Here is a 19,314-nt window from a genome sequence, read left to right on the forward strand (position 1 = left end):
AAATTTGGTACAGACATGGGCTACGTCCCGGGGAAGGACATAGGCTACTTTTTATCCCGGAAAATCAAAGAGTTCCTGCGGGATCTAAAAAATCGAAATCCACGCGGGCGAAGCCGCGGGCATCCTCTAGTTATTAATAAAAATTTCAAAATAGCCGCCATGCAATTTAAAAAAATAGTTAAAAGTAAATAGTGTATCTTGTACGAATGTACGGAACCCTTCGTGTGCACGCCGACTCGCACTTGACCGGGGTTTTGCATTAAAGACCTGCGGTCATGAGTTCGCGAAGAAAAAGCCTTCAAGCTTATTTGACATTTATTTTGATTCTTTTCTTTCTTTATTTATTTGCATTCATGTTTTACATCATAATAGAAAATAATTATAATACTACAACATGAAGCCCCGTCAGGGCGCTGCAAAGTGATTACATATATAAATAAAATGTCACGTATATAAAAATTAAAAAATTAAAATTAAAAAAATTAAAATTAAAATTAAAAAAAAAATGTTACGGCAATTCCTAACTAATTATGTCCTATTAATTATATTATTAGTCAATCTTTAAAAAAGTATCAATTTTTTTTTTTTTAATCCATTGAAGGTTTGTTTCGTGCTCAGTGAAGCAGCAATCAACAATGTCACATGAGTTTAAGGTGGATGCGACGGGTCTGCCCGCGAAATTCAAATTTATTTTAGTTTTTCGCAATTCGTAAACTAATACGACAACGTAGGCTTATGGGATTTTAATTGCGCCAATGGCAGTATCATCATCACAGGTTTATATAAAAATCTTTACTTGAAAGGGTCCAGTTTAAGAAATTAGCTCTAGTATCGACTAGTTTGTAATTTCGCGGGCAGACCCGTCTCATGCCCCTTAATGGCTTTCATTTAGTGATGAGCACTTACTTAGTTAGCGAACTAAAGAGTGATATAGGCTATTTTTAATCCCCGACCCAAAAAGAAGGGTGTTATAAGTTTGACATGTGTATCTGTGAATTTGTCTGTGGCATCATAGCTCCTAAACGAATAAGCCGATTTTAATTTTAATTTTTTGTTTGAAATGTGGCTTGATCGAGAGTGTTCTTAGCTATAATCGAAGAAAATCGGTTTAGCCGTTTGAAAGTTATCAGCTTATAGTCGGGGGTTTTTTAAATTTTGAGCTATATATGTATATCAGAAAACGAAAAAGTTCCCACCGAATTTAAAAAAGTCTAAATACACGCAAACGAAGTTGCAGGCAGCAGCTAGTACATAATGTAACAAGTGTAAACTAATAATTTATAACACCCCCGACAAGTGAAGGTTACAGTAACTAGAAAAGAGCTGATAACTTTCAAACGGCTGAACCGATTTTCTTGGATTATAGCTAAGAACACTCTCGATCAAGCCACCTTTCAAACAAAAAAAAACTAAATTAAAATCGGTTCATTAGTTTAGGAGCGACCATGCCACAGACAGATACACACGTCAAACTATAACACTCCTTTTTGGGTCGGGGCCGCGGGGGTTAAAAATACATATATCTACGTGTGTAATTCATACAACGCATAAGGAAAATTATTAATATAATATTATTTTCAATAATAACTCTTATCATAACCGCAAAAGGACGTAAAAAAAACAACAATATACTCAGGTCAACTATAGCATACTTTATTGTACAATAGAAAATTAATGAATAACCATTTGAAATAATTATTAATTTAAACTATACTAGGGATTCATTTTTACCCGACTACGGCAAAGCCAAAAGGAAGGGTTATGATTTTAGCAGTCTATGTATGTATGTAGGTTTGTATATTTGTGTGTTCCACCGTGGCGCCTAAACGACTGATGAATAAGGTGTCAATCGATTTGTTATTATGGTCCGGGTGACATAAGCTACATTTTATATGAGAAAAAACCGGCCAAGTGCGAGTCTGGCTCGCGCACTGTAGGTTCCGTACTCGGGTATTTTTCCAACATTTTGGACGATAAATCAAAAACTTTTATACATAAAAATAAATCTGTTTTAGAATGTACAGGTAAAGCCCTTTCATATGATACCCCACTTGGTATAGTTATCTTTGAAAATTGAAACACGTTTTAATCGTTTTTAATGATGTAACCACAAATTCGCGATTTTCAGATTTATTCCTATATTTGTGCCACAGAGTTTGTGCTATAAGACCTACCTACCTGCCAAATTTCATGATTCTAAGTCAACGGGAAGTATCCTATAGGTTTCTTGACAGACACGACGGACAGGCAGATATCTAAGTGACCCTATAAGGGTTCCGTTTTTCCTTTTGAGGTACGGAACCCTAAAAAATCTGAGCAATGTTAAAATATACGGAGAGACAAAACAATTTTAGTATATCTATCGGCAATTCGCTGGTAGTAGTCGGGTTTTAGTGCTGTTTAACTTTTTATAATATAAGTTATCGATAAAACAACTGTCAATAATAATCCACAGACTGACAAGCAAAGAAAACGTCAGGAGACAAGTGCACCATTGATTTTTCATTTACATCCCCAAATGAGACAGACATATCCACCAGTGAATGGGTGCGAGAGGAACGGACAAATTATTATTAAATAGGGGTGCGTGCGGAGCCAATGCCGAGTTTTGTGAATGGGTTGTTGCTATTTTAAAACTGGAATGCCATTCCTACGAGTTAATAATTTTTAAACAGAGGCTTATTATTGTGTTGCGCGGTACTTCAATTACATATAATTATAATGGCATAATATTGTATATCAAATCTTTGAAAAGAGCCACCGCCGAGTTTCTTGCTGGTTCTTCTCGGTAGGAAAGGCAACGAACGAACGATGAACGATTCAAAAGTACTTGTAAAGATACATAATTTGTAAATTATTGTTGTAATTTGAGATCTGTTCTACTTTTAAAATATTCGTTTTTAGGATTCCGTACCCAAAGGGTAAAAACGGAGCTCTATTAATGTCACTCTGCTGTCTGTTTGTCTGTCCGCGTATCACAGGTCTCTAGCTTGTAGGCTAAATGAGTTACAAACCTGAAATTTTGGTATTTTATGTAGAACGTTGAACCAAAACCAAGTATTGAATAAGAAATTCAATTATATTATTTTTCAGGGGGGCTCCAATACTTTACGTATTTCAAGAAGCCGAAAAAAAAATTTTTACGATAGCTTGTGGGGTGTCATTGTTTAGAGTTCATTCAGTACAGTAGGAACATATTTTATATTTTTTTGTAGTCTTAAAAAATAAGGAAATGAGGGGCCGTCAAAATTGACAGTTTTAGACCATTTTTGTGACGGGGGCTATATCAAAAACTAAACTAGTTAGGAATATGAAATTTCCAGCCTCCCACTAACTGCCAGTTTTTTTTTTAAAATTTATTATTTAGGGTCGCTTAGCTATGCAGGCATGCCTGATGAAGAGTTATCATGAATTCTATATTCGAACGTGCTGATGCCAATTCTGTCGAAACAATATCGCCAAAATTCACGTGTAAAATTTCAAACTTTTCAGAACGTAAAAAAAAATATATAGAATATGTTGTCTGTGGAAAGTTGTAAAGTTTCAGGACGCGAGAGAAATGTCAGAGTTGATTAATCGAGCCGCAGCCGTCCTTGACCGGTTGCGGAGGTCGCGCGATAAACTGCGGTTAAGTCAAACCCGTACAAATTGTTAGTTGTTATGTCAAAATTATTGTGATTACTGATTATTAAAAATGTTCAACAATTAAAAACCTGCCAAGTGCGAGTCAGACTCGCGCACTGAGGGTTCCGTACTTGGGTATTTTTTCCAATATTTTGCACGATAACTCAAAAACTATTATGCATAAAAATAAATAAAAATCTGTTTTAGAATGTACAGGTAAATCCCTTTCATATGATACCCCACTTGGTATAGCTATCTTAGTTTGAAAATTGAAACACATTTTAATTTTTTTTAAATCACAAATTCGCGGTTTTCAGATTTATTCCTGTATTTGTACTATAAGACCTACCTACCTACCAAATTTCATGATTCTAGGTCAACGGGAAGTACCCTATAAGTTTCTTGACAGACACGACGGACAGACGGACAGACAGGCAAACAGACAGACAACAAAGTGATTCTATAAGAGTTCCGTTTTTCCTTTTGAGGTACGGAACCCTAAAAACGGGTTCAAAGATTGTATTTTGGTAGATTTGCGTACATTTTCAGGGTTCCGTACCCCAAAAGGAAAAATGGAACGCTTATAGGATCACTTTGTCGTCTGTCTGCAAGTCTGTCAAGAAAACCTAGAGGGTACTTCTCGTTGACCTGGAATCATGTTTGGCAGGTAAATAAGTCTTATAGCACAAGTAAAGGGAAAAATCCGAAAATCGTAAAATGGTGGTTATACAACACAAAAACATATTAAAACGTGTGAACAATTAATTAGTATTCTCAATTTTCAAAGTAAGATAACTATACCAAGTGGGGTATCATATGAAAAGGCGCCTGTACAGTCTAAAACAGACTTTTATTTATTATTATGCATAATAGTTTTTGATTTATTGTGCAAAATGTCGGACATAATACCCGAGTACGGAACCCTCGGTGCGGAGTCTGACTCGAACTTAGCCGGTTTCCTTTCTTTTTTTAAACTCTCAGGCTAGCGGGTTTCTTCACGTTTTCTTCGCCGAGCACGTATAACTCCGAAAAGTTAGAGTTGCGTGCCCAGGATCGAACCCCCGACCTTTCGAACAGGAGGCGGACGTCTTAACCACTAGGCTATCACGGCAGTATACCTGCGTATACCATATAAACTCCATAAATTCCCTATGGCATATTTCCATAGAACTGTTATAAATACGCCGCGCAAGCAGCAGGGTCGCCGCGGCTCGGGGGTGGCCACCCTCGCCACGTGCTTACCCCTCAGTTAAGTATTCATACCTAAATATAGGTTAAAGGCGTCGATTGTGTATATAATTTTATATAAATATAATAAAATTGTAGAAAAGTGGTGTCTGTACATTGGAAATATATAAAAAAAAAGTAGCAGGGGTTGTTATTATATCGATGCCGAACCCGAAATTGTAATTAAATTTTTTTTTGTCTGTTTGTCTGTGTGTTTGTGCAAGCTAATATCAGAAACGGCTTATTCGATTTAGATACGGTTTTCACTAATATATTGTACTAAGCTTCACTTAACATTTAGTGTTTATTTCATGTCAATCGGTTCATAAATAAAAAAGTTATGTCAATTTAAAGAATCACGGCGAACATTATGCTGCCCGAAAAGTCACTATTCCACGCGAACGAAGTCGCGGGCACAGCTAGTTTTAAGTAAACTTCAACAAGTTAGTCTTTTATACATAGCTTTTAGCTACCTAGGTACCAACTAACCCAACCCGTTAAATAGCCGGGTTAACCTAACCCGTAGCTATAACTGGTAATGTGTGACACAGCTTCAAAAATAAATGCTTTTAGGGTTCCGTAACTCAAAAGGAGAAACGGAACCCTTATAGGATCACTTTGTTGTCTGTCTGTCTGTCAAGAAACCCATAGGGTACTTCCCGTTGACTTAGAATCATGAAATTTGGCAGGTAGGTAGGTCTTATAGCACAAGTACAGGACTAAATCTGAAAACCGAGAATTTGTGGTTATATCATTTAAAAAAAATTAAAATGTGTTTCAATTTTTAAAGTTAGATAACTGTGATTGATGCAAGTTTTCCGCAATCGACTTGCTTCATAGTAAATCATAAATCAAAGTAAAGACGCAAAAGGACGCCGTGGAAGCAATTTTATTGATCCTGAATTTTGCAACTCCAAAATTCAGCATTTTAGGACCCAACATTTTGCAAATTCAGCATTATAAGAACTGAACATTTTAGGAATTCAACATTTTGGGCCTCAGGGATTTTTCCGAATGCATCGATATTTAGCAAGCGCATCACTAATACCCTGCTCAATAAATCACACTAATATTATAAAGGAGAAAGTTTGTATGTGTGTGTGTGTATGTTTGTAACTCCTTCACGCAAAAACCACTGAACGGATTTGGCTGAAATTCGGAATGGAGATAGATAATATCCTGGATTAGCACATAGGCCACTTTTTATCCCGGAAAACCAAAGAGTTCCCACGGTATTTCGAAAAACCTAAATCCACGCGGACGAAGTCGCGGGCGTCAGCTAGTGCTGTCTAAAATTAAATATAATAATTCACCGGTTCCAAATAATTACGCATAAAAATGCTTATTATCTTATAAGCTGCTCACTAGCTGTATGTTTTGTAAATAGGTAGATTTCATATCATATTTTGTAGATAACTCAAAATTTAAAAAATCTAATTAAAATTTTTTAAATCTTTTTAAAAAAATCCTAATATAAGAAAACTAGAAAAGAGCTGATAACTTTCAAACGGGTAACTAATTTTCTTCGATTATAGCTAAGAACACACGTTAAACTTATAACACCCCTCTTTTTGGGTCGCGGGTTAAACAAAAAACCGACCAAGTGCGAGTCGGACTCGCGCACCGCGGATTCCGTACCACAGTCGTATTTCTTCGACATTTTGCACGATAAATAAAAAACTATAGGTATCTATACTAATAAATAAAATTGGAGTGTCTGTCTGTAATTTCGAAATAACTACCTCATATTAAGCTCATATGGTTATTTGAACGATACCAACACTGAATCACACGTTTTTAAAATTTTTGTCTGTCTGTCTGTCTGTTTGAAAAGGCTAATCTTTGGAACGGCTGAACCGATTTTGACGGGGTTTTCACAGACAAGTAAAGAATTGACCAGGGAGTAACATAGGCTAATTTTTTAACCGACTTTCAAAAAGGGAGTTTTTCTACCTATGTACACCGAAATCTCCGAGATTTTTGAACCGATTTGCGTCATTTCTTTTTTAATCGATAGAGGAACTTTGCGACATTGTTTCATAAAAAATTTGGAGTCCAACTCCTCAATCCTGATGCTGCAGGGGATCTGACCAATTCACGCGGGCGAAGCTGCGGGCATCAGCTACTAAGAAATAAAAATCTGTTTTAGAATGTACAGGTAAAACCTTTCATATGATACCCCACTTGGTATAGTTATCTAACTTTGAAAATTGAAAATAGGTACTAATTAATTATTATCACACACAGATTTCAATTTTTTTTTTGTGACGTAACCACAAATTTTCGGATTTTTTCTTTTGCTTGTGCTATAAAACCTACTCTACCTGCTAAATTTCATTATTCTACGTCAACGGGAAGTACCCTATAGGTTTTCTTGATAGACACGACAGACGGACGGACAGACGGACCGCACCAATATAATAACTATTATCTACACCTGACCTTAAAATTTAAAAATAGAACGTAAATTTAAAAAAAAAAAAATATGAAGAAAACGTCAAACCATTTCGTATTTGGAATGATTTTGATCGGAGCGCGGGCAGACGACACTCGAGCGAGCGAGTCTATAGTCTTTACTTATGTACAGCCGCCCAGCCACCGCTGACCCATGTAACGTCACCCGCCAGCGTAAGATCGTAGGCGGTTATTGGACGCGCGGGGGACGCGGCGGGTCAAGGTGCGCTGGACGAAGCGGTGCCGAGGTACGTAGCGATAGATAGACGTTATAGGTGGTACTCGGGGTGGGCGCGTACTGTCGACCGCAGAACTGCATAGGCTTTGTATTTTATGAGCACCTGGTACCTAGGTATATTATTAATTATATTTAGAATAAAGTTCGTTTAAAAATTAAAAGAGTTTTTAATAAACTCGAATCCCCTATATAGCTTAAAATTTAAAAATAGAACGTAAATAAAAAAATTAAGAAAACGTCAAACCATTTCATATTTGGAATGATTTTGATCGAAGCGCGGGCAGACGACACTCGAGCGAGCGAGTCTATAGTCTTTACTTATGTACAGCCGCCCAGCCACCGCTGACCCGTGTAACGTCACCCGCCAGCGTAAGATCGTAGGCGGTTATTGGACGCGCGGGGGACGCGGCGGGTCAAGGTGCGCTGGACGAAGCGGTGCCGAGGTACGTAGCGATAGATAGACGTTATAGGTGGTACTCGGGGTGGGCGCGTACTGTGAACAGCAGAACTGCATGAAAAACCGCTTTGTATTTAGTGAGCACCTGATATACATTATTATGTATTATCAAGTCGTTAAAAAAAACACGATTGCCTTGCTAAAAAACGAACGAAAATGTAAAAACTTTAACAATTGATAGCGCCATACGGCAGCCATTTTTTTTAAAAATTTCCAGAATTTATAGTCAGTGTCACCCACCAAACCAGACCAGAGACTTGAAATTTTAAATTCCTAAAATGCGCCTCCAAGGAATTTTCACTGAGTGAATCCGCGGACGGTCGCTAGTTATGTAAAAACAAGAAAAAAGTTTTCAAAAACCTCGCCTGCGGTTTTCACTGCATCTCTTTCGGCCCGCATATTAAAGAGCATAAATCTGTCATTTTGATTTTTTAAGAATTTTATGTAACCCGTGACACTCATGAGTGTGACGAATCTAATGACTTATCATTAATGAAAATCGGTTGAGCCGTTGAGTAATTACGAACAGACAGACAATAGACAGAGGTCAAATACATAACCCTCCTGCTTAAGGCTTCGCTGCAGTTGGATAGAAAGCAAAACATACTAAGCGGGGTTTAATTTTGGGACGAACCAATAGTTAATTAAAAAACCACATAATTATTAATTAATTATCACTTGTCAACATGCCAGTACCGCCGCTTCAAAATATATACCCATACCAGCGTTCACCTACATTTATTTGTGCACCCACACAAATACACTTTATAGTCACACACAGGCCTTTGCCCCACGCACACAGGCGCGATTTATTTTACTCTGTGGAGGATAATTTCGCGATTTTTAGCATCGGCGTGGAACGGGTGCCTTTTCCCGCGACGATTTGTAAATCGAATTTAGCGTTCGAATTTTAAAATATTCACTGATTATATATTTTTTTTTTTTATTACTAAATCAAATCATTTATTCGGAACAGATAACATAGGTAATATTATTTTATTTTATTTTATTGACATACGGGTTTTTTTTAAATAAAATAAACTTAAATCTAAATTAAAACAAATAAAAATAATTAAATTAAATAATTAAATTGACTAAATTAAATCTAACACCTCATCGAGAAGAACACCGCAGCGAGGCATTGTACCCAAGATTATTATTACTAAATAAATAATAATAATTTTAAGGATTTTGTCTAAAAGTATCTATTAATAGTAGTAATCTATATTAAAATTTTATATTTTTAGGGTTCCGTACCTGAAAAGGAAAAACGGAACCCTTATAGGATCACTTTGTTGTCTGTCTGTCTGTCTATCCGTCCGTCCGTCCGTCCGTCGTGACTCGTGTCTGTCAAGAAACCTATAGGGTGCTTCCCGTTGACCTAGAATCATGAAATTTGGCAGGTAGGTAGGTCTTATAGCACAAGTACAGGAATAAATCCGAAAACCGCGAATTAGTCGTTACATCATTTAAAAAAATTAAAATGTTTTTCAATTTTCAAAATAAGATAACTAAGTAGGATACCAAGTGGGGTATCGTATGAAAGGACTTTACCTGTACATTCTAAAACAGATATTTATTTATTTTCATGCATAATAGTTTTTGATTTATCGTACAAAATGTCGGAAAAATTACCCGAGTACGGAACCTTCAGTGCGCGAGTCTGACTCGCACTTGGCCGGTTTTTTTTTCATTCAAATCCATTGTGTATGTGTCGTCACAGCTACCAGACGTAGGTACCACATTTCTTACTTCGCATGGTCTAGCGGTTTTCTTAATTAATAAAATAAAGTTATCTTTTATTCATTAATTTAACGAAGTAATGTATCTTTTATTCGTTAATTAATTTAACGAAGTGAAGCAACTTTGCAACGTCGCGCGCCGCATTGAATACATTCTTCACAATTCTATCTATCCTTCAAAAAAACCGGCCAAGTGCGAGTTGGAATCGCACACGAAGGAATCTGTACCAACCATCGTACAAGATAATACCTAAGTATGGTTTTACAGCGACGCTTTTGCCAGCGCGGTTGGTAAGCGTCGCGGGCCACGAGCTTCACGTCTCTTGGATCGTTACATAGTCGCGCGGATGGTCCGCGCTGACGGCAATTCGGCCACTGCGCTTACCACCCGCGCGGACGGTAAGCGTCACTGTAAAACTAGCCTAACACTTTTATGAAGAACACTGACTTCTTCTCTTTCTGACTTATGAAGAAGACTAAAGAAGATAGGTGGAAGGGAAAACTGATGCCGGAAGGGCGTTCCATATCCTGGCGGTTCGGATTAGAAACGAGGAAGCAAATCGCTTCGTACGTGTTCGAGGAATTTCGACTACGTGTTCGTGTTGGTTTTTGGTTCGTCATCTATTTATATGCACAGCTTTAGGAAGATCATCGAAGAAATCTGTAGTAATCTATAAGTTAATGTAAAGTTAGAAACCGATCAACGTGGAGATGTCTCAGTCGCATAGGACGCCTCTTACCTGGCGCGGACGGCATCGCTGGGTTTTAGTGGGCATGCTGTCGAATGCGGCATCAAATGCATTGCATGAGTCCTTCATACCTAACTAACTGCATTTTTACACCTACCCGCTTTTGCCTTTACACCTACCCGCTTTTGCGCGGGATGCCTAACTGCATTTTTACCAGCGGGAAAAAAAGTTAGAGACCGAAACGAGGGTAGTAAAAGGAAATCGTAAGTGTTGGGATGTCTCACCTGTCAACAGGGGGCGGTAGGGGCGCCATCATGTGCGGGTGCGGCGGCATGGGCGGGTGCGGCGCGTGCGGGTGGAAGGGTGAGCCGGGCGGCGCGAAGCCCGGCCCGGGGAAGTGCGGCTGCTGCGGGCCGGGCGGGAAGCCGCCGCCCGAGCCGGGGCGCGCGGACGGCGAGCCGAAGGGGCCGGCGGCGGCGTACGGCCCCGCGAAGCCGGGCGGGCCGGGCGTGGAGGGCGCGGGCGAGGCCGCGAAGGCCGGGCCGGCGGGCGAGCCGGCGGGCGGCGCGAACGCGGGGAAGGGCGGCTCGGCTGTCTTCCACGCGGCCGGCACGCCGCCCGCCTCGTCCAGCGCGGGCACGCGCCGCTGCAGCCCCACCGACATCTGCGCACAGGGACACTACTGTTAGCTCCTAGTCCTACCACATCATAGATAGATAAATGAAATCCTTATTGCACACAAAAACATGAAAAGGAACACAACACCAAAGGAAGAAACAGAAAAAAACAATTGTGTGCAAAGCCGGCCTTACTGCTTAGAGCAATCTCCACCAGGCCACCTTTGCTGAAAGGAGAAGCTAGTGTTGGATCATAATATTATGTGGGCTGAGGAGTTGGCCAACGAAACGGTGCGGTTACTCAAACAAATGTTCAAAATTGACCTGTATTAGTCCACTAGATAATGCCCGCGACTTCGTCCGCGTGGATGTAGGTTTTTAAAAATCCCATGAGAGCTCTTTGATTTTCTTTGATAAAAGGTTGCCTATGTCAGTTTCCAGAATGCTAGCTACCTCTGTACCTTTAATATAGATCGGCTATACGAACATGCTTTTGAGAATCCCGTGGGAACTCTTTGATTTGCCGGGTATAAAAAGTAGCATATTATGCCAATTTCGAATGACGGAACCGAATCCGTGGCCTTATAACCTTAACCAAGCAATTATCTCTATTCTCTGCAAGAGTCCAAGGTTTTTAAGGTTCCGTAGCTCAAAAGGAATAAAGGAACCCTTATAGGATCACTTTTTCTGTCTGTCTGTCTATCAAGAAAATCTATAGGGTACTCGCTATTGATCTAGAATCATGAAACTTGGCAGGTAGGTATAGATCTTATAGCACAAGTAAAGGAAAAAGTCCAAAAAGCGTGATTTTATGGTAACATCGCAAAAAAAAAAAATTGTTCATTAGCAAATTATAATTAGTATTTTCAATTTTCAAGTAAGATAACTTTACCCAAGTGGGGTATCATATGAAAGGGCTTTACCTGTACATTCTAAAACAGATTTTTATGCATAAAAGTTGTTAAATCGTTCAAAATGTCGAAAAAATACCCGAGTACGGAACCCTAGGTGCGCGAGTCTGACTCGCACTTGGCCAGTTTTTTAAATCTACGATATATCAATCCGCGGGCGAGCGGGGTCGTTGACCCGTGGAATGTAACCGCTTCGAGTCCCGAGCGAGGCAGTTTTTGTTGCGAGTGAAATCTGTGTAATTCGTAGACCAGAGTGACGAAATGTGTACTGCTATGTATGTGTTGCAGCTAGCGTGGTATGATACGGCGGTTTGTAAATTGACCGGAATTAATAAAGTTTAGTTTTTAGTTTAGTTTTTAGTCCGTCTCTGTCGTGTCTGTCAAGAAAACCTATAGGATACTTCCCGTTGCTCTTGAATCATGAAATTTGGCAGGTAGGTAGCTCTTATTAGCACAAGTAAAGGAAAAAATCTGAAAACCCCGAATTTGTGGTCACATCATTAAAAAAATAATAATTAAAATGTGTTTCAATTTTCTAAGTAAGACTTAACTTTACCCAGTTTTTTATCATATGAAAGGGCTTTACCTGTACATTCTAAAACCGATTTTTATTTATTTTTATGCATAATAGTTTTTGATTTATCGTGCAAAATGTTGGAAAAATTACCCGAGTACGGAACCAGCAGTGCGCGAGTCTGACTTGCACTAGGCCGGTTTTTTAAATATTTTTTAATGAATAACTTGACCCTGACCTATCTAATCAGACCTCTGACCTCTCCTTAACCACTGAGCTATTGGGGTTTAGCAGTTACAGCTCTCGCGTGCTGGTTCAGTGAAATTTCGTATTGCAGGCAACTATTGAATTCAGTTAGTGTTTATTTTTAGTGCTTCAGCCAGCCGTGCCTTGTACCGGTTATCTCCAAGATGTATAGGCGTCGTTGGCTGAAAAACTGTCTCGGGTTCGAATCAAGGTTAGGGGTCCTAACCTTCTAATGTTCTTCTAATCTTCCTAAGCGGGAATGCAAATACAGAAGGAAACGCTGGATGTACTGATTACTAACAGGAAATGCCAGACGGCATTCCTCGATTTTTGCACGAAAGTTGCAAAGGGAACAATAAATAAAAATAAAACTAAATGTTTATAATTTTAATATATTATGCTTAAAATATAGACCGATAGTTACATGTCTATTATGACAATAAATATGTTAAACTACAGTAAAAAATTTTGATGTAATATAGTAACAAATGTAAATTAAAAATTTATAACACCCCCGACGATCCAAAGTATTTGAGTTTTCCAAAACATCATTTTCAAATAAATAATTATGTATTTAGGCAACGTCCATCTTGACAGCTTGACAATTGTCTATTGACATAATATTATGAACCTAAAGGTTATCTAACCTTCTTTTCTACAAGAAAACTAGAAAAGAGCTGATAACTCTTAAACGGCTGAATCAATTTTTTTAGATTATAGCTAAGAACACTCTCGATCAAGCCACCTTTCAAACAAAAAAAACTAAATTAAAATCGGTTCATTCGTTTAGGCGCTACGATGCCACAGACAGATACACAGATACACAGATACACAGACACACAGATACACAGATACACACGTCAAACTTATAACACCCCTCTTTTTGGGTCGGGGGTTAAAAAGAAATTTAGAAAAGACTCTGACATATATCAGAGGAACTCTGTTTAAATAATAATATAAAAAAAAACCTTCTAATGTAATTAGGGTATCCTAAAAAAGATAAACTTTTAGGACCACTTTGTTGTCTATCTGTCTAAAGGAAAAACCGGCCAAGTGCGACTCCGACTCGCGCACCGGGAGTTCCGTACTCGGGTATTTATTCCGACATTTTGCACGATAAATCAAAAACTTTTATGGATAAAAATAAATAAAAATCTGTTTTAGTATGCACAGATAAAGCCCTTTCCTATGATAACCTAAAAACAGTCTCGGGTTCGAATCAAGGTAAGAGGTCCTAATTCTCAAGTGTAATTTTTAAAGTTCTGTAGCTCAAAAGGATAAAAGAACCCCTTATAGGATTGTTGTCTGTCTGCCCGTCTGTCTGTCTGTCCGTCCTTACGTCCGTCTGTCGTGTCTGTCCAGAAAACTTGTAGGGTACTTCCCGTTGACCTAAAATCATGAAATTTGGCAAGTAGGTAGATCTTAATATAAAACTAGTAAAGGAAAAAATACATAAACCGGAATTAGTGGTTACAGTCTACCTATTACGGTTCACGCATGGTTCACGAGATACAGCCCGCTGACAAACAGACGGACGGACGGAAGGACAGCGAAGGCTTAGTAATAGGGGTACGGAACCCTAATACTCAGGCTTGAATTATAGGCAAGACCTAAACATCGCGTTGTACGCAATTCCTAGATCTAGGTTCTAGATATAACAATGTAGGTTATCCTTCATAGTAATTGTCTGTATTCAATTTAATTATTTGCATCCTGTGTCATCTAGAGACGTCTTGTTACTTGTTATTATGACTAATATTATAAGAATTGAAGATGCCCTCTTATACTATACGTTTCAACTATGAAGAGCTTATCTTAATATTTGTAAGCAAAATTTTCTCAAAAAAAAAAATCCCAAAAAAAATGTATCTTATTATTTGTAAGCAAATTAATCAATAGTAGGTATAAAAAAAAACCAGTCAAGTGTGAGTGGGGATTCGCTCTTTAAGGATTCTGTACATAATTATGGACATCATATTATTTTTGGTGTAAATATTCGTTTTCCGAGGTAGAACATCGCAATCGCATCAAAAGAAATATCCAAAAATTGTTTGTTTGTTTGGGTCACAGCTTACAGACTATTATCACCCGTATTCACAAACGTTACTATGAGGTCTCGTAGTGCGCTCGAACGCATAGTGTCGGTTCCACCAATCAGAAGACTGTGTCACGTCAATTTACAATGATCTGATTGGTGGAACCTACACTATGCGTTCGAGCGCACTGCGAGACCTCATGGTATTTGGTGGTTAAATAATATGGTACTAGTTCATTTTTTGACATAGCCCCTGTCACAAAAATGGTCTAAAACTGTCCACTGTGACCCCCCCCCCCCCCCCCCCCCAATTAAAATTACATTATCTTGTATCACCGTACCCTTCGTGCGTGTGTAGGTGCAGTATTTAACTGTATTAAGCAACCAAAGTCCATGAAATTTTGCAGACATATTCTAGAAAGTAATATCTGTGTCTGTGGTGTTCTAGATTTTTCTAAAAAATACGTTGTTTTAAAATTACAGGGGCTCAAAGATTTGTATGTAGATTTTTAAGACCGCGTAACTTTGAAACCGAATATTTTAACAGAAATCTGGAAAACCACAGACATAGATATTAGTTTCTAGAATATGTCTGCAAAATTTCATGGACTTTGGTTGCTTAGTATTCAAATGAAATTGGAACTACGTTTGTATGAAGCGAGTGACGGAGAGACCCCTCTTAAACAATACTGAAAACAACGATTTGTAAAATAGTTTGTAAGCTGTGACCAAAACGAAACAACATTTTTCGGGATTGTCTTTCAAGGTTTACTTCGATGTTCTAGCTTACACCAAAAATATGATGTCCATAATAATTATGTACGGAATCCGAAAAGAGCGAGGCTCGATTCGTACTTGGCCGGCTTTTTAAAGATCGTAGGTATAAAAAGATTCGGTTTTTTTCAAGCCCTTTGCCAAGCCAATTGTGTTGGCATGACCTTGTAGAGCTGTAGCTATATGGGTTCCGGGTTCTATACACAGCTTGGTCAATTTGGGAAATTACATTTTTATTTTAACTCTTATAAGGTCAGAGGGTCACTTGAGAGGATTCAATCATTGCTGGCTCGATTGCGATAGAATGACAGCTACAATATCACGATCGCAATCGCCTCTGATTGTTTGATTGATGATTGATTGGTTGACGCTCGCTCACTATTGGCTACAATGCATTGTTTGCAACAAGAATACCATAAAATCCAATAACAGCAATTGCGATTGTAATAATGATTGATACAGGTTTTAAGAGCCCCCGAGACGATCAATCGCGATTGTCAATTTTTACGTGATTGATGCTCATTGTCAATGCCAAATGATCGTTTATCAAGAGAATTGAAGCAATTGTCAATTGCAACTACGGTATTGAAGGACATTGATGGAAATTTTGATTGATGGCAATTGACGCGCTGTGCATTGACGCTCAATGACAGCAATTGTCAATCGTTTTTATAATCATCCGGCTCTGTTTTTAAAGATTTCTTGGTAAATGCTCATTAGTGAAGCCGATATCTTAATTTATAACATTTCTTGGACCAATGTCTAGTTTTTTCGTTTTTTGTGGGTAGAAACTGCAAGAAAAAACTATATCTGCGTTTGAAATCATATTTCGAGCGACTTGACTTTCTTCATTGCAGTTCAATATCAGACTGAAGCAAGCGCAAATGATACACCTTCATTTGGAGCTTCAATCGCTCATCATTTGAAATCTTCAATCACGTAAGCATTGTCAATTGCAAATGATCGTTTCGGGCATCCTTTACGTACGCAATCGACCTACAGAATTACGACGTTACATTGGGAATAGGGTCATTGGACTGTAGTCATAAAATGTGATGTTTTGTATAGCGGTATAGTTTCAGGGGCTAGAATTCATTATTAAGGGGCATGAGACGGGTCTGCCCGCGAAATTCAAATTTAATTTGGTTTTTCGCAAATTGTCAACTAATACGACAACGTAGGCTTATGACATTTTAATTGCGACAATGGCAGTATCATCCTCACAGGTTTATATAAAAATCTTTACTTAAGGGTCCAGTTTAAGAAATTAATTCTAGTATCGACTAATTTGTGAGAATAGTCGATACTAGAATCAAAGAACCCGGCCAAGGGTTCCATACCTCAAAAGGATAAACGGAACACTTATAGGATCACTTTGTTGTATGTCTGTCTGTCCGTCTGTCGTGTCTGTCAAGAAAACCTGTCGTGTACCTACTTCCCGTTGACCTAGAATCATGAAATTTGACAGGTAGGTAGGTCTTATAGCACAAGTACAGGAATAAATCCGAAAACCGTGAATTTGTGGTTAAAACAAAAAAAAATGCGTTTCAATTTTCAAAGTAAGATAGCTATACCAAGTGAGGTATCGAAAGGGGTTTACCCTTTACCTGTACTTTCCAAAACAGATTTTTATTTTTTTTTATGTAGTTTTTGATTTATAGTATAGTAATAATTGTAATACTTACATTTAAAGCAAAATGATTGATGATGCAAAATGTCAATAAAAATACCTGAGTACGGAACCCTTGGTGCCCGAGTCTGACTCGCACTTGGCCGGTTGTTTAGTTTTTTTTCTTACTCTAGCATGTGGGGTATCATTATTTAGAGCTCATTGGAAAGCGTACCTACCTATTAAAATTTTCATAGGTTATGATATGATAGGACCTATGCAAATCAGTATCTTGCCGAAGGTCTTCTCAATTGAAACGCATAGTACATCTAATGTAGGTACGTAGGTACATAAAATACGTGTTTGAGTCAGGTAGGTACATTGTACAATAACTGTATCGTATAGGTACATTCGACGGTAGGTGGTGCGTCAAACAGGTTTTTGGTTTAGCTAAGCAGCTTTTGTAGGTAGGTATCTGTTTTTTGAGATTAACCTCAATGTATGAACTAACTTTTGTTTATTTATTCGTAACTTCTATTGTTTTTCTATTTAGTTTATTACTTTATCTATTCAAAAACTTTAGCTCTATGGTTTGCTCTATAAAGTTTTTTTTTTTTTGGAGTTTGTTTTCGAAACAAAAACAAAGCGCTAAACTCAAAACTACTATCTAGGCAGTATAACCTACAAGAGATCGATTCGTAAACATTCCCTCCAAAAAAAAAACGAACGCATAAAAAAGGGGTTAGGGACCTGCTCGGATAGAAAAAAAAACTGAGAATACGAGGGTTAGACCTCCGTACCTCCGTAGTTCGATCAGCGGCCCCACGCGATTAAAACCTCCGGGCAGGGCGGACACCCCGCATATTCGTGATTCCCTCTTTAACAATTAACACTAGCGCTGCACTTACAATGTTCCTAGTGCCTTTCTTCCTCATACGACCATTGCACGCCGTTTATACATTTAACTATTTTAAACTACACTACACTGACACTACAATCCTCGCGCGGGCTGACATCGGAGATTTCGTTCTTTTTTTTTTTGGAAGCGTTGTCGCGCCGCGTCGCCGGCCGGCGGGAAGGGAACTTTGGGGGCGATAAATGGTTCCACCGTGGCGTTTGCACGTTTGTTTTTCTAATGTTTTACATTATTTCACTGATTACAATCGAGTAATACACAGTTCGCTTCATGACAGTCGCGTAGCGTCGCGCATTGTACGTATCGCGATATGTACACACAGCCCGTCGCTCGATCGCACTGGCTGGCTGAGCGTCGGGCGGGGCGGGCGATGCGCTGCGAGGGGGGTAACCACCTGCTTTACCGACACCCGACGGTATACCAACTGCTGTACCGACATTTTCAAGCAGGTGGCGCGGTCAATCCATTCTGAATTTAAAATCAACCCAAACATTATTTCACGTTTCCGCTCTAAATAGCTAATATGTCTATTTCTTTGGTAACTAATATAAAAAATGATTACCAATGTTAGTATTAAAATGAACAATTACAAGATGTGCTTCAAAAAATCAATATCGTTAATATTTTTCGTACTTTAGATAAACCAACAAATCTTATTAGTTTAGATGACTAGCGCCATCTATAATCGTATTTTTAGGTTCATCATGCGCTGAGAGATGGTGGTGCGATCGCTTTATTTTGAATCGATAAGCAAGAGCCTACGAAACTTAAAACTTGTTTTCAAACATCCAAAGCAAGTTGACTATCACATTTTAAAAGTGAATAATAATTATTATAATCTCTCACGAAGATTTATTTCTTTACGATGATTGGTTAGCTTCTATATTTCCAGCTACTGTTACGTAGGTAGGTACGTCCAAAACTTAAGAATGTTTCCTAATCATGGAAAAACAACTAACTCTGCATGATTTTATTACAAACGGTGCAGTCAAGAACCGCAGTAAAAACGTCTCAGAGACGTGTTTTTTTGGTCCTTCGAACCGAATACTGACAAACAGACCTGTCATAAAAATACCAATTCATCCCGTAATCGATTTTAAACGAATTCGGGCAAAGCCATCGGTTTAAAAGTCGTCATATCTGTCACCGCTACTTCCGTCAAATAAGATTTTTTTATTCCACTGCTAGCTCTTGACTGCGATCTCACCTGATGGTAAGTGATGATGTAAATAAGATGGAAGCGGACTACTTGGAAGGATAA

At 38.4% G+C, this 19,314-nt stretch overlaps 1 protein-coding gene across 1 annotated transcript in view; it reads right to left on the reverse strand.

The window, feature by feature from the left end:
• The window catches only part of LOC123878396 (LIM domain-binding protein 2), a 56,814-nt gene extending 38,400 nt beyond the window's left edge, over positions 1–18,414 (reverse strand). The window contains exons 1-2 of the mRNA XM_045925593.1: positions 18,046–18,414; positions 10,716–11,095 (exon numbers count right to left, since the gene is read on the reverse strand). Of these exons, the coding sequence (XP_045781549.1) occupies positions 10,716–11,095; positions 18,046–18,072 (407 nt within the window). The 5' untranslated portion in view covers positions 18,073–18,414. The remainder of the gene's footprint in view (positions 1–10,715; positions 11,096–18,045) is intronic.
• Between the last annotated feature and the right edge of the window lie 900 nt (positions 18,415–19,314).

Source organism: Maniola jurtina, chromosome 26 (assembly GCF_905333055.1).
Source record: "Maniola jurtina chromosome 26, ilManJurt1.1, whole genome shotgun sequence".
Classification (NCBI taxonomy): Eukaryota; Metazoa; Arthropoda; class Insecta; order Lepidoptera; family Nymphalidae; genus Maniola; species Maniola jurtina.